Genomic DNA, 17,455 nt, shown 5'->3' on the forward strand with positions numbered 1-17,455 from the left:
CTGACCGTGTAGGGGGGGGGGGGGGGGAGGCAGCCCGAAAAATATGTCAGAAATAGATGGATAGAAAGAAAGAACAGAAAGGAAGAAAGAAAGAAAGGAAAGAAAAAGAAAGAAAGGTGAGAAAGAAAAGAAAGGAAATAGGAAGAAAGGAAGAAGACAAAAATTATATAGAAAGAAACAAAGAACAATAAAAAGGGATTAAGCAAACACAGAGGAATTTATTACTTGTTTCAGGTTTAATTCTCATTCCATTTTTTAGGCGTTAACAAAAAAAGAAAAAAATGTTTAACCCTAATAAGGCCGGGGGGCCATTATGGCCCCCCCCCCCCCCCTCCACGATTGTTCTGATTGCTCGAGAATGCATATGGATGGCGCCCTGCCACTCGCTGACTTTTTTCTTTCGAGTCTTGCGCAACTTTTAAAAGATTTTTTTTTTTTAAATAGGACCTACGGTTACAAGGTCACGTGACCTTTTGTCTTTGCATGTCAGCCCGAAAATCGCTCATTTTCGTGATTTGTGTACACAACATATGGAAAAGTCATTTTTCCTAAAAAAACAGATCAAACATGGGTTATTGGGTCTTGTTTAAAGTTTAGGTGGTTGTTTTGGGTGTCAAAATAGTTGAATTGTAGTAAGAAATGAAATAAAACAACAAAAACAACGAAATACATAAGTTAAAAAAACAATGAAATACATAAGAAATTATCAAAACAAGGGATAACATAAGGAATAAGCTGGCTCTTCCAAATTTTGTGTTGTATTATTATTCAGAATGGTCTAATGAATATATGTAGTGAAAAAGAATGCCTAATTATGAATAATATATGATTTATGGGTAAAAATGTGAGTTTTATGACTTTATTTGCATAAATTACCATAAATATGCAAATGAGTGAATTTTTCAAAAAATTGAAATTATCATATTATTCTATACACTTCACTTGACATGCGTGCAAATTTTCCGAGAACTTAAGGGGGGGCCATAATGCCCCCCCCCCCCGGCCATACTAAGACCTCAAATAGCCCGGCCCTATTAGGGTTAAGGTGCTGGGGGAACAATACTAGGCCTATTAGGGGGCACATTATTTATAATTAGTGTGAACTTAGTAAAGCCAGATTTGAGTTTTGCCGAAGGGGGGGGGGGGGACACGTGCCACCTCCGTTCTCCCGTGCCCCCCCCCCCCTCTTCCCATGGATCCGCCAATTAGTGTTTACTAAGTCTGCTACCATGGCAACATATCTTTGACCACTTCTCTAAACCTCTGGTGCACGAAGCTCTTTCCAGGGACTTCGTTTTGAAGGGGTCTAGAACCTCTTTTTCAAAATCATTCGTCATCAAAATTAATGTGGGATTTTTGTTGTTGAAGAATTCACGAACCTTTCTAATCAGTCAGAACTCATTTTCTTATAGTTTGTTCAGAAATTTCCGGCTACCTTGTCGGCAAGTCAGGTCTCCTCCCCATTCAATTAGAATGGTCTAGCGATGTCCTTTCATCGACCATTCGATCTTATCATCATTATGAAGGGAAACACTCGTAAACTTGAGGATCCTCATGGTAGTGGCATTTCAGTGGGCGTCTTCAAATTGAATTAAGATGCTCATGGAAGCTAATAGAATGAGAACAAAAAATATAGAAACATCAACAACTCACACTCTCTGAGTGCTCTGGTCCATGCTTACACCTCGTCGTATGTTCGTTGGACCATGGTTAGACCTAGCCATTATAGATCTCGAAGCGCTTTTCTTTTAGAAGTTTGAAGTGCACGGTCAATCATTATCATTATCGTGGGATAACGATCATACAGGTGCACCCGTATGCAGTCTCGGTGGGCCGGTGGACGTTAAACAACGGAACATAATATAAAGTGGTATATACATGATTTCTAAATTTTACCGACTGACTTGTACAGGAAAGTTATTCTTGGACGGATATATTTCTTTATTGAAGGTACCATGACTTTTAGGTGAGTGTTTCAGAGTACTAAAGCAGAAAAGGTTTCGCATGCATGAAATTTCATGTATTTCGCGACTGGTAGACTTTAGTTTCGAGCCTTGAATTAATGATTACATTTAAAACCTGAATATCGCAATTTTACGAAGTTTCTTGAATAAAGTTTTCCTTTAACTAAAATGTTGTAGTAAAAATGCGCTTATCTTTGCCATATTAATCCATTATACCTTTTGTACATGGGGAATAGGGGACGGAAACCAAAATTAAAGTATACTGTATTTGACATTCGCAAACATATTACTTAATTAAACAAGACGGCATGCATACAGGAAGGGCCTATACGTTTATGTTTAAAGCGTATACACATTTTGAATTATAACGTCGCGCCTTTTTCCATCGTATTATACCATAACCATGATGACAGCTTTAAAAAACAATGTCGCTTTAAACTGTTCAACCTTTAGACGTGCAAAGTGCCTCCGTAGACTAAAATAAACATTGTAACTACTTGTAATGTAAATGCATTTTTCTATTAGCGACGGTTTGATGGTTCTATTTATCATGTGATATATTCTTCAAACATACTATGAATGGAGCTCATGACTTTGGGCTTTGGGGATCAGGTTTGCGGCTCCGGGCTCCCGAGGCACTAGGCAGGGTCGATGAAATCATAATTGAATCAAGAATTCAATTTCACTTGGCTTTCCCGATCCGTCATAATCCGTCGTAAAAGTTAAGCAGATGACGAGAAGCTTTTCCTTCGCATACTTTTTCGATTTAGCTGACTTTTCGAACTTTACTGCCAAGGATCTGTCTCATTTCTTGAGCCTCTTGAATTATACGAGTCCTGTTTATCATTATTCTATTCATTTATTTATTTATACATGTATTTATCTATTCATTAATTATTTATCCCTCTCTCTCTTTCCTAATCAAAAGAACTTTTATTTATTTTCATACTTTTTTATACCGAAGAATTTGTGTAGGCCACATTACATGTATATATTCATTTTCTCCTGCATGTATTTTGTGCTGTTACCGTTATATGGGTTTTTATATTCATGATGTTAATGCAATTTGTTGTTACCAAACAGGGCCGAATGAAAGATCACTAGTATTGAAGAAAACTGGGCCACCCTATATGAATAACATCACTTTTTTCTCCAATTTGTTTGGACCCTCCGAAAGGCCATTTGATTGAAAATCAATCTCTGAATAACACATTTGAACACATGTACAAATGAATATCATATGATACTTCAGAATAAGATACACATAATGAATACCAACCATATAAATAACAGAAATAACTATATACAATAAATGAAGCAATCTTGCTGTTTCCTGATTTCTCAAACTTATTTACATATACATGTAGGCCAACTTCGTTTCTTGGGTTTCGCTTCCATGCAGGGACCTTGTTTATAATTACAGTCGAGTAACTTCAGAAGTGCCACTCCTAACTTTACTCTATTAAAGCAGGAGGTTCGAAGGTTTTGAAGTGCTTTACAAAAATGTACTCTAATCTAGATTAGCGTACATAATTCTTAAGCAATAAGTGAATAGGGTTAAATATAAGTTTGCATTCTGGGAAAGGTTACAAGTAATTTGTGAGCGTTTTCATTTTTTGTTTGTGTGTGGAAAAGTATCTTAGAAACAATGTCTCCTGATGACGATGGCAGCTGAATGTTTTGGACCACATGTTCATGCTACATGTTTGTGTAGTCCCAGATACACATTTCTTTGTACCGTGCAATGATGCACACAAGTGACTTTAAGCAAAACTGAGCCAATTTCTTATCATTTTGATGATTTCCTACATTATCAACGACTTTCAATCGCTTCACATTTCACAATTTAATCGAATGACTAGAAATCAACTTTATCTTTAAAGTGTTACGAAATAATTAAAATAATGATAATGATAATAAACAATCCTACAAACTTCTTCATTTTACTCTCATCTGGGGACATACTACATTGCCTTCTTCTTGAGCTACAGTCTAATATGTTTGAAATTATGAACGATAGTCTCAAACCTTTCCTAACTTAAAGCCACATAGTAGTCATTGTCCATGTGTATTGCATCATAATTAGCAGATACTATATTTCGTTGAACTACAAATTAATGCGTATGTGTTTACAAAAGTCTCTGACGCAGCGAACCCGTATAGTCCCATCAGAAAATTCTCCAACTTTCCTATACCTCGAGGGTGAGGGAAATTCGGTATATATTACGATGATAATTCCATAAGGTGGTAGGCTAGGGCACAGTCCATTACACAAGACATGTCTGTCACAAAAGTTAATTCCACTTTTGGTAACTGACGACACTAATGTTTTGGGGTAAACACCCGAATGGTCCCAAATCCCCATGAAAACCCACTATGCGTCTTTAAGTCCACAACTTTAACTGTGCGAACCTACCTCTTTAGAAACAGTTGATTAGCTTTTGAAGCACTTGAAGGGAAGCCCCAATCCTGTATTGAAGGAGGCAGATTATCTTGACGAAGAAGAAGAAGAATCCTCTCCATTCTTCACTCTCACCGAGGGATCTATCTCATTAGTATTGTTCTTTAGAAAAAACCTCTTCAGATTAAATCTCCGTTATAGGGACATTCTTCTTTATCAACGGCCGATCAAGTTTTGAACCTCTTCAGACTCCTTCTTTTTGAACGAAATATAATTTGTTGAAGTGTTTGATAATTCCTCACTTTTTAAAGTTCACTCGCTACGTACCTACCACTTTAACAACAGCTCAGCTGGGCAACTGTCTCCATTAGTATAATGTATGTTTTGAAGTGCTTTAGCAAAAGGTTTCTTCATTTTAACTCTCAGCTGGGGACCTATATACATACTATAATTATTTAGCATTCGCACTTGCAAACTACTCTCTCACCTACATACTACTCTCTAAAACAAAATCGAGTGATCACGGACGTCACTCCTCTGGAGAGTGAAAATAGAGTGAACATTCACTCTTTTTTTTAGAGAGTATACTTATTTAGCATTCACACTCATAATTTACTCCAAACAAGTGACATTCTTGAATACCTGTTTAAATCATTCGTTATGAAATAATTAAGTAATTTCAGAAAATACTTTCAAATTCAAATACATGTTCTTCACATCCCTTAAAAAATACAAATTTTGCAGAAATAAACAATTTAAGAACGACTTTGTACTAAAATAGACAAATGATGTAATGACAAAAGTTGCGTACACTGTGGTGAAGTGGATGTGAAGGAGTAGCAAAGGCCATTGACCTGTCATATGTTACTCACCGTATTAACATTCATCACTGTCACAAATCAAAATGTACAATATACACGAATATAAGAAACGAAAAGTAACAACAACAAAGCTGGGAGAAGAAAATCAAACACAAACATTTGTTAATCTTTTACTTCTATAGAGATGGGAGAAGTAGAATGGAGATGAGAGAAAGGGGAGAGGGGGGGGGGGGGTCACAAATATAGTCCGATACCCGCAGGTCTGAACGTAATCCTCTATTGACGACAAGTCCTAAATCCATTCGCAGACGAAGAAAAGCACCGTTTATGAACCCCCATCAATTTACAGCGGTTTAACAGAGCAAATAGGCTTGAATAGGCCTACTTAACTAATCGACGAAAGACATCTAGTTTTTCAATTTAATAGTAGACCAAACATTGACCCCGTTGTGTTCTTTCTTACATACTCCTCCCAACTTTAAATATTATGTAATACTTATTTAATATAGGCCTACTGCAAAGGTGTAGTGTATGGGCGATTTCGAATTTGGGTGACAGGATAGCTATTATATTTTGGAGGTTTTTTTTCTTCTCCAGGTACACGTAACTCAAGCATTTGAAAGTAAAGTTTTCTGATTATTTTTCAAGGAGTAGGAGCTCTTACTCTCTATCATGAAAGAACAAAACGTTCAAAATTCACTTGTACAAAAAACAAACACATCATTCTGTTATTACATAAGAAGACGGTTAGAGAAAATAAGGAGGAAGACGGAGAAAGGTGAAGTTAACAGAAATATAAGAGAAACCGAAAAAGAACTAAATGTTCCCTGAAAAGTATCGGCTAAATCGAGCTCAAGCAAAGAAAAGTCAAAGCAAAATACCAGAAACGTGATCAAATATAAATCTGCAAATCCGTGTCAAAATGTAAAGTGGAGCAACAAAGAACCGATAGACCTTTGGCAAATATAAAGGCGTCTTCGAGTGTTTACTCTTATGACTTATGAGAACTTGAGCTTGAAGTAGGCTGCGAAAGAACTATGCCAAGTCAATATGGCTCACAGCCCCCTTATAGCATAGACATGCAGGCATGCGGACCCATAATAATTTTTAGAACAACGTTTGTGAATTGATGTTATACTGGCACGATTTGCAAGAACTATATATCCGAGGCATTCGGACTTTTGGAGTAGATGTTTTTGAAACGTAAACCCAGGAACTTTTTGTGAAACCACTTCTGGCAGGAGCCTGAGTGAGGTGCTAGGTTAGATAGGTAAGTATTATGAGAGGCCCTGTGGTGTAAACTCATCGTTCGTTATTATTCTTTGACGGGTTCAATTCATTTATACATCACACGCGTGACAAGGCTGAATAGACATGCATTGATAGAGGAGCAATTTTGTATGGTTTTGACCATCAAAGAGATGTGCATATATTTCCAGCTGAAACGAATAACATGACAAGTTGATTGATTTGTTGAAACGTATAACAATCAACCGTTCTTGTATATCCCTATGCGCTTAATTCCAAAGAAATTTGGATATTATTACCCTGACTTCAGCTCTGGCTAGCAGCGCACAGTGCATTACAAGGAATAAATCCAGCCAGTTACCGATTTAACACATGGGTGGAGAGTGGCAAATGTATGATTAAGTTCCTTCTTAATTAGCAATAGCAGTTTTATACCCAATCGCTTTCGTAACGTTTTGCCATGATATTACCATTCGGAGGCAGTAGGGGCGCCCTACAGTTTTGTTTTTGTTGTTGTTGTTGTTGTTGTTCGATGTGACAGACATGAGGTAACGCAAGGGGGGAAGTAGTTATATTCAAGGGAAATGCTGAAAGGGACAGAACGAGGCTAAATTAACAACGGTTTATTTATGGTATTGAAAAGGTTACAGAGTATGCCTTAGAGCTGAAAGCTGTCTATTTTAATGATCAGGTAATCTCTCCTCGGTTGCTATGGATCCTTACGCGGCATCCTTGTCATGTGGCAAGGGCATCCATAGCCTGTACTCCCCAATGGCATAGGGGGAGGGGGCACAGGCAGGAGGGGGTGACATACAAAATCAAGAAATGCCCCTATTGCTCCCCCGGCTCCGCCTATGATACTCCCAATTCATTATCATCAGTCAAACTCATTTGGATGCCTTTTCCGCCATTAGTTGGTTTCATTTTTGATGCCCCGAGTAATATCGATATTATACAGAATAATGTAAATCTATTCACGACCCTATTGACTCTTCAATTATCATGAAATGCATAGACTTTAACGTTTACCAAGCATACCACACTATCGTGTTGGGCTACGATAGGGCCTATATTTTGTATTAAAACATGCTTTTCTTTATTTTTCATGTTTTACATAATATATATATATATATATCAAATCGAAGTCACAAGTAGCCGATGTTTGGCTGCGTGACACCACACTTCGGTCTAATGAAATTTCTTTGTTAACACTGACCTATTCCCTAGCTTAATCGAAGCTTCGGGATTACATTTAAGTAGGGCTATTATATACGAACCTAGAAGTGCCTGTTTAGTTGAGACCTACAATGACCTGTCACTCCCAAATTGAAACGTTTCCACACATGCATGACAAAGGAACTATTTAAAGTATTTCGTCCTTCAAAATCCTTTCATAAAGATTTCTAAATACCTCCACTTATCCTTCGTTTAAAAATACATTAAATTGTGTTTCACCAAACGCAACACCCAGATCAGTTTGTCACCTTAATGGCTTGATCTCTGCAAACCAATTTATTTCCATTCTATTTTTGAAAATGTAACCCCCAGATAATTATGTTGCCATTATGGATTGATCTCCCCCGACAAAGTTAATTTGTATCGTGTTTTCTCAATTCAAACCCAGCAATTTTGAGATAAGTCGTTGAAGATCAGGGATGTAGATCAGTGTACTCATGTGGATGGAAGTGAAGCGAACATACACATACTCAACTTACTGAAGCGCAAAGATACATTAAAGGGATCGTTTAACAATGTTAAATCTGAGATACACGGTCCTACATGTCACCAGTATCTGTGATATGGTGTAATATTGAAGCCCTTAAAAAAAAATCGCGCTTCAAAATGATCAAGTAGTGCCTCAAAAAAGTAAAAATCTTTGAGTGACCGGTTTTACCATACTCGTTTTCCCTAATAGACTTTAGTGTTATGAAAACCGTTCGGTGAACGGTTTTCAAAATTTATAATTCCAATCTTGATAATCAGACAGGTGATCGGCTTGTAAAAGTCATGGAGTTTCCTGACTGACCTAAAGGTTTATAATTATCATTGCAGCATGAGCAAAATCAAGGATTATTTCTAAAGGATCTAAGACAAAGACAACATTACAAAGAGGTGGATTTGCTGAATGACTGAATGAGTCGTCGGCATGTATTATCTTCATTGCAAAAGGAGACAATTTGGAATGGTTGAATAATGATGAGATTATGCTAAACGACAGGAGACATTCGCTTAGGTATTGATAGCGAGGAGATGCAGACATGTTTTATCAGCAGTGCAAATGAAGACAATTTGAAGCGATTTTCCCGAACGACTGCCTTCTTCATAAGGAGACATACATGTAGGAGTAATGAAAAGCGGTACATTTTTGTAGAGGTACCGGATATATTAAAATTAAAGGGGGCCGGCACAGTTCTAAAAATCTCTGATAAGCAGGAAACAGGGTATCTTTTTCTCTTTGAGGGGGGGGGGGGGGTGGGGCGTGTTTGGCAAATCAAAGGATAATGTGGATGAGAAGGAACATTAGAAGGGAGGGGGAGGAGGAGGAGAGTGGGGAGAAGGAGTGAGAAGGAAGGTGAGAATGGGGAGTGTGGTACAAGAGGTGCGATCTTTCGTTGTTGAAAGACCAAGGAGGTAGGAGGAGATGCCGATGAACCTCTGCCTGTAGGAACACAATTGGACAAACGCTCTACTCTATAAAAATCCGGACCTCCCCTCCCCGCCGTATACTTGAATTTTTCGGTAGCATTCTCGTCCGCCCCTCGAGGGTTTTGTTAACGACCTTGTAATATGAATCTACGACCTCTAAAGCGATATATGATACATCACAGGGTTTATAACGAGCAGTCAAATTATGGGTGAGTGAAAGGTTTATGGCCTGTCGTTGTCATGGCTATTCGACAGTATTGGATTTATCGGAGGGGTGGGGGCGCACTATCGGCACATTGCCCTTTTTAACCCAATCTGGCACCCCCTATGAACGCAAGTAAACTTTTAAAACCATTTTTTCCTTCTTCTTCTTCTTCTTCTACTTCTTCTTCTTCTTCTTCTTCTTCTTCTTCTTCTTCTTCTTCTTCTTCTTCTTCTTCTTCTTCTTCTTCTTCTTCTTCTTCTTCTTCTTCTTTGTAGGTCCTCTGCTTCACCCCTCTCTCTCTCTCTCTCTCTTGCCTGTCACTTGTCCGATATTTGTCATGATTTGATTTGATTTGATTTGATTTGATTTATTTATTTTCCACTCAAATATCCACAAATTAAATGACATATATAAACCATACAGTAATACAATATATAATAGAACAAATGAATTATACAAGTAACGAAAAACTGACAAGTATGTTCGTAATCAAATAAGTTTACAAAGTACATTTATGTTTGAGAATTAAACAACATATTTTAAATTGCTTGATTTAACTGAGAGGGGAAAAAAGGGAATCTCAGAAAAGCTAGGCTTGTTGAGCGAGATTCCCAGTATAAATTAAATAATGGACCATCGTCAACGTGCATCAATGATTGTGACCCCTCCCCCTTTACGAAATGGGGATCCGCCCCCGCTACTCTTGATTCGACGGGGAATAGGGGGGATTGGGGGAGGGGAGGGATGAATATGACGAGGAGGTTGGTAGGTCATTGGATAAAAAAGCCTTTACAATACAATACATGTACATTCAGGTCATGGTCGTGGTATAGACAAAAAGAGAATGAAATGGGGGGGGGGGGGTATTTTGGTGTCGATGCACGCATAAAGCATGGACCTACTAAAGGTAAGACTGATAATTACTGAGAGAGAGAGAGAGAGAGAGAGAGAGAGAGAGAGAGAGAGAGAGAGAGAGAGAGAGAGAGAGAGAGAGAGAGAGAGTATTGGTTATTCGTTGATTCATAATTTAACGGGTATAATAAATTTATCTTGAACTCCTAATGGTTTGAAAAGAATTATAAAACTATCCTAATTCCTATATCTTCATCCATTCTATATATTATTATTCCGACCATTTCTCTTTCTTCAGAAGAGCCTACATAATTTGTCCTGAACTATTTTTCACATTTCAGAAGCTGCCCTAAACTTTCGACCCGTGACCCTCTGTAATCCTCTTTGATATTCCATAGCGATTATTGAGATATACCGTGCACCGAGTGTGCTGTTACCATGGTAATTGAGCCAATAGATGGAGCCGGGAGAATAGGAGGACCCAACATGCCGGTTGTAATGCTACCCCCCCCCCCCCCGAAATAGAACACGAACAGAAACAAGGTTTGTTGAGTATACACATTCAACAAAGAAGACAATATTGTTTAGGGAAGGTATGATTTCTCATCGGCTCAATGGTAGAGTAATGGATGTTCTATTATTTCATCACTATTTCATGAAATTATTTTATGTGATCTGTTTGTTAATTTGTCAGCGAAAAGTGCCCCAAATTGCTATGTTTCTGCGATAGGAGATAACCCTGTCTGCTTCCTGCTTTGTGATTGCATGAATCATTTAACTTGCCTCTAGGTTTCAGTAATTATCTGTTTCAAGACTCTACAACCTTGCTCACATTACAAGTATTGGTAATACAAATAGTTTTGTTTTGACCAATCATCAACGGAAGACAGTAAAAGGACCTTGTATTTATTACGTAATAAAGACGAACTACTATGAACGTGACAGATACGACACGTTTGGTGTAGTATTTCCTCAAAAGAGTCGGAACAAGGAGTTATTACACCTCCTCGGTCAGAACAAAACGCAACCCCCTAGCTTATAACTAATAACTGATTCATCATCCTATCAGAGTTACTGCACCTTATGATAATCATTTTTTAAATTGTAAATTAGTAAAAGTCTGGTTGAGAGCCAGAAGGGCATTCAACTAATATACACCAAAGTCCTTTTTGCTCACCCTTGATTGTAAACTAGTCTCAGCATGACCATGAAGACGTTATGCATCACATATACAGTAACACCAAGAATTGACAGGCCCCTCATGTTTCGATATTAACACCCCCTTCCTCCCCCTTACTCCTTTCCGAAAGAAATTAATGTAAGATTTTAGTGATTTTACTTGATATTACTTGATATGTTGCGTCAAGTAACGCCTGGCTGAATGCTCCCCAGGGAGTGGAGAATGTGCACACAGTGTGTGCGGGCAAGTATTGAATCCAATGACCGGGGTTATAGTAAATCTGTAAAGCGCTCAGAGATATCGTAGATGTATTAAGCGCTATATAAAAGCGGAGTATTTTTATTATGTATAACAAGAAACTTTTAAACCGGTGAAAGTTTAAAAGTGTAAACAGATTACTTCTCGAGTTGGTTTGTTTGTGGGAACATTATTGGTCGCTCCCACTCATTTTGCTTTTCTGTCTGATAGTTCCACCACGGAACCTCCCTCGGTTTCAGGTGTTGTGACCAGAGAACTGTATCTTTTGTTATGATTATAGCTCTGGTGTGGACTTTGGTGTTAAAGGTAAAGACCAGTAATGGTCATGCGATTGCATTGTGAAAGAAACGTTGTGGAATCGATCAGAAAAGGTTGATCATCTAGCATCTAGCATCTGCAAGGTTCTGGAATCATCAAAATGATAAGAAATTTGGCCCATTCTTCGTAAAGTTACAAGCACTATACACAGAAAGATGTATATGGGACTACCCTATCTCTCTCACACGACCATGAGAGAAATAAATTTACCAAATATATGAATTAGTAGGCGGTTTCCCGGCAAATTTTTTATCATCATGTATTAGTCAAAACATATTCTTTCACATGATTGGTAATGAGAGCTTCCATTTCATTTTATGAAATTGGGGCGTTACCAATACTGGTCTTTACCTTTAACCGAATGAACACCAACCTTGATCTGTCTAGAGACTTGCCACTTTATTATGTTAATAGCACCTTACACCGGTAGGGGAGAAATTAGTTTTGTTCCTTTACTTAAAGTTATACCAACGGCCTGCATCCGACGTCGCACAGACAGGTAATAGACATTTCCTTCTCATTTAGTGGCACTTTCTTGTGAAGCCATTAGCGCTGGGGACATTGTCAGGCAGGTCATGTGACTGTATTTGTCTATGTTTTGTCTACCTTGCAGGTAAACACAGTGACGGATCGAGAGCAATACAGGTGAGAGGGAGAGGAAGGTCGACTGAGCCGAGGAGAAAATGGAAATACAAATATCAGCTCTGCGAACAGTTTACTATTCCAGTGTTTGCATTAGAGGTTGAAGGAGGAAGAGGATAGGCAATCGCGATTGTTTATTGTTAGAGAAGGTAATGTTTGGTTTGGCACAGGGAAATCCACGAGCGTGGTCCGCGGAGAAAGACGCGCTGCGTTGACAGACAACGGCCTTATAGGGCAGGCGGCAAAACCAACAAGCACACCGCTGCAGCCGCTGAAAGCCGATTAATTATTAGTGGTGTGATATGGAGCCAGGCAAAGTCACGGAAGTTCGAGAAGCTCACTGTTGTCTACTGTAGTGGTTACAAGTTTTAACGAATGGGGACATTCATTTCAATGGAGCGACTAATGAGACCTAAACATACAAGTTTAAGGTCCATGGAAAGTTGAACAAATTACCCCTAGCGGTTGTTAAGGACTTCGTTTGTGGACAGCATCACCACGCGTGCACTTTCACATTAGCCTGCCATCGCACACCAGTACAGAGGAAAACTTCTTGGTTCTACTTCTAGTAAAATTAACATCTACACTTTATTTCTCTCGGTTATGTTTTTGAGCACAGAGCAGAGGCCTACATTATTTTGTGACTGTGAACAATCCTTTTTGTGTGCGTAGAATGGAAATTGAAAGCGAATGTTAGCTGAGCTGTGCTGCATGGTTGTATAAGGGACCCGTGACTTTTTCATAGCTTTCTAGCTCTAGTTCTACCACTAGATACCAAATCGCACACGCTATCGGAGAAGTCGGAGCAGCGAGTTGAGCGAGATTAAAAAGTGAGCTATTCGAATCATCAATTGGAACGCGATAACAATAATTTAATGATTCTCGTGTCTTCGTCCATCTAACTGCAGTCTTCCGTTGATTATCATTAAATGTATACTTCCTCTGAAAATAAGTTAACTGTTCGATTTAAGTCGGTCCTTGGGATTTAATACGCTCATTAATTTCGTCTGAGCACCGAAGCCAAGAAAGTACAACTGTTCAGATGTTCGGCTTTCATTGTCTTCGTTTAAAACTTTAAAGAGGAGATGATTTGCCCTATTAGCTAAGTGCAACACTACATGATACAAACGGTTCGTCTGGGGTAGACGTTTTGATTCAATTTATGTAAGTCAGCAGAAGTATACATGTGGCTCTGGCTCTGAAGCGAAACATTAAACAAAATCTTCAACTTTAGTGTTCTAAAGTTCTGAAGAAATTGCTCTGATTCTGAGCAAAATATTTAATTACGATGACTTGGAGCGGTGGACATTGGCGTATGCACAAGGTGCGTTTCGCATTCAAGACCGGGTTCATCGTAACGCTTTCCTTCTGCCTCGTCCAGCTCGTTTGGTTACCACGACCACCGTACCAACGTCGAGATGATGTCGCCATCCAGGGGGCATTGAAAAGGAAAGCCGACGTCATTGACTACTCGTCTATTCAGGCTCTGGAATCGGGCCCCGTCGCGAAGTCGACAGGACAAAATGGCGCTCAAAGAAAGCTGTCGTCGGAAAGTGAGGCCGATCAGTTCCCGCCAAATTTTGGGCAGCAGAGGCCTGGGAAATTTAATAATGGAATAAATCAGGATGTTGGGTCTGCGCGATTTGATAGGAAGTTGGAGAACTCGCGTGCTAGTTTTGATATTCCAGCTTTAATCACCAATGGTCAAGATCAAGAAACTCCAGGAGATAAACTGAAAAGAGAATTCGAAAGGTTTCAAAATCATAAAAGAAAGACAAGACTGCAGCAACAAAAAGGTACGTGATATTTCATTAAACTTGTTTTTTTCTTTTGTTTGCTTATATTCCCTTGTATTTTACCTTGTGTGCGTCACGTAACTTTGAAATCCCAGTCTTTTGTGTTTATCTATTTGATTTGTTTAGCTTTCGATGATTTTTTTTTGAAACCTTCAATAACCTAAGCTTCATTCAGATTCAGATTCATTCAGATTCAGATTTATTTTATATTATTGGTTCATGTGGAAATTCATTTTGTCGGCATTACGTAGAAGGAAAGGGGGAGCAACGTGAAAGAAATGTGAGAAGTTTCATTTAGAATGATGTAATCACTTAGAAACACAGTTACAAATGAACTTGGTATACATTGGAACATCACTTAAAGGGGAAGTCCCACCTGATATTTACGTAAGTTGGTTTTAATTGAAGTTTTAAAGGTGTAATCAATCAAACGCAAATTGGCAACTCTGTGATTTATTTTGCGAGCTCCTCCCCTTTTTGCCCTGTACTAACAAAAACTTCAGAAATGTATATGTTCCTTGGCTTAAGAAATTATGAATCATTCACTCACCCTAAATATAATTATTGCAGAGCAATGCAAATACGTATAAAACAAATATATTCCGTCATCAATAACTAAGAAAATGAAAGATTATGACATGTTTTGTATAGAGCAAATTAGAGAGGAGCGTGCAAGATACGTCACAGTGTTGCCAATTAGGGTTTCACTGATGAAAACTTCAAAAAATCTCATTTCTAATCGCATATTTTTTAATTTGTATTCCTCATTTTCAGCTTTTATTTTAATAAACCAATTCAATATCAGGGTGGACTTCACCTTTAAATTTGTAGGCTTTATATAATACCGAATAATGTAGGTCGTATTCCCGTTTTATCATTTCACCATGGAGGCCTACTATGTGTTTCTTTTGTGAAGAACCGGTTGTAATGCCACCATTCGCAACATTTCGTATTTCAGATAGCAGTAAATCATCGTATGGTTATACGCTCGGAAACAAAAACCCTTGAAACGAAAATAGAACAATTTGTATCGAGAATCATTAGAAAGATTTATTGCTGGAGCCTTGATAAACTTATGTGAATTTGTTATATTCATGGCATGAAAGAGTGCAAAATGCGTGTCGATTAAGTTTATTCTTTTGTAAAGATCTTAACTAGCACTATCAAAAAAGCGTTTCGTAATTATCCATGGGAATTTCTTCAAATTCGGGAGAAAACAAATATTATATTGCTAAGATTTTATTTCACAATTTAGGTACACTTTAAAAATGGAAAATATTCATGTATTCTCCCTGTGCAGGCGTATGACTGGCTGCACATATTTAGACAAAGAGTTTCCTTAAGGTTTTGTTCACCCAGGTCAGAAGTTGAATTTTCCTCTGTAAAAGAAAGAAAGAAAAAAGTTTTTTGATGGTATTTCTGAAATTCACAACTAATTTGCTTTTAATTCTTGAACAAGTTATAGAGAAGGGGGAAACATCTTGAAACACAATACGCCCTGTATTGTTCCTTTCATTTTAACTTTTTAGCGACGTGAAGGCTTTATGTTTAATTTAAAGAGTGCGAAGTTTCTTATCGAAGACTGGAACGTCCAGCAAAATCGAATTAGGAGTGGAAAGGTTAATCTGATAAGCTATAATGGAGCGTAACGAGATGAAAATTGGAACCATACTGACTCTCTTGATTCAATCAATGATGCCAGTATTCGTGTGGGCGTAGCCGACATTTCACACCTTCGCTTGCCTATAAACTCCATAGGAGGATTCGCAAATGTAGCCTAGGTTGTTCGGATGTGTGGGGTGGAGTGCATTCGGACAGTCGGTGGGGGGGGGGGGGGCACCCCCAGTGGCGTATCCATCAAAGGGTGAAGCTAGTCGATGCCCTTACCCCCGCAAACCTTCCCTTCGTTTTAGAGTAATTACACTAGTCTCGGTCACGGAGGGGTGTTCCAGAATTTTAATTTTAAAAACTGCACTAAGAATCGAGCTAGAGCTATAATGTCCTTGACACACGATGCGTCATTTCTCTGACGTAGGACTGCGTCAGGAACTGGCGCAGTCTTTGACGTATCATGTAAGGGTGATTACGGATATCGTACACGAACTAGATGCAAAAGGTAAAGTGAAACGTATTCCGTGGTGATACTCAATTCACCCTAAAATTACTGACGTTACATAAGTTACCAATTCCCTTCATATGTTTGATTAGCGCAAGCAAAAACGCAATCGAAATGACGGATCATGCGCGACGGATATACCAAAGCTTTAATCAAACCAGGGAGGTGATACATGTCTCACCTCCCTGATCAAATCAATCTAGCTATGCAATGTATGCAGACTCATCATTCCAAATATTCAAGGCAGTCATGTTATTCATAGATCGACCTTGTTCCCTTTACGTCCACCAATTTATCACCGTCCTAATCTTAATGTAAACTATTTAATTTGTCTGGCAACAAGAGTGGACAGGGATGAGTGCTCCTTGACTTTTTCCAAAGCACAGCACATATTTTATTGTAGTAAAAGATAAATTAGCCCCTTTTGTAAATTGTATTCAAATAGTTTTTCTTTGATTTCAACACTAGTACAGACGCTTGAAAAGATTCCCAATTGTTTTAAAATGTAGTTTGCTAGTGCTACACTCGTTAGAATCTGGCGGTTGTGGCGTTTTTAAGCCTTAATAATTCTATTTCATCTCATCTGTATTCGAACACGATAGCTCGCTTTTAAAGGAAAAAAGGCCACTATAAATTCATTATATGCATTCCGTCTGGATAAAGACTAGAGAGAAAATCTCCAAATTTTTTCAAAATCATGATTTTTATTCGGTCAGGCATTTATAGTTCATGTGCCAACGCTCTAAAGGGCAATCCCCGCCCCCATGGAGACACACATCACATGCAAACATACAAATATTTTGCACCCCGACCTGAGTGTCGAATACAATTGATTCTGGCAGGTATTTTTCATGACCTAGATCGAGATAACGAAATGATATAAATCATTTGATCGGTGGGATTCACTTCATAAACATTATTTTGGCAGGCAGTTTTGGAAGAAAAGGGTACAGCCGTACAGGCTCGTTAAAAAAGCTTTTCACTTCTCACAATTTTATATGACCAATG

The 17,455-nt window shown here is 38.4% G+C and overlaps 1 protein-coding gene across 2 annotated transcripts in view; it reads left to right on the forward strand.

Moving 5' to 3' along the window:
- Positions 1–1,864: 1,864 nt before the first annotated feature.
- The window catches only part of LOC100891244 (polypeptide N-acetylgalactosaminyltransferase 13), a 38,528-nt gene continuing 22,937 nt past the window's right edge, over positions 1,865–17,455 (forward strand). For both annotated transcript variants that reach the window (XM_030990548.1, XM_030990549.1), the window contains exons 1-2: positions 1,865–1,966; positions 12,507–14,331. In XM_030990548.1, the coding sequence (XP_030846408.1) occupies positions 13,824–14,331 (508 nt within the window). In that variant the 5' untranslated portion in view covers positions 1,865–1,966; positions 12,507–13,823. The remainder of the gene's footprint in view (positions 1,967–12,506; positions 14,332–17,455) is intronic.

This window comes from Strongylocentrotus purpuratus, unplaced genomic scaffold (assembly GCF_000002235.5).
Source record: "Strongylocentrotus purpuratus isolate Spur 01 unplaced genomic scaffold, Spur_5.0 spur5_scaffold_19, whole genome shotgun sequence".
Lineage (NCBI taxonomy): Eukaryota > Metazoa > Echinodermata > Echinoidea > Camarodonta > Strongylocentrotidae > Strongylocentrotus > Strongylocentrotus purpuratus.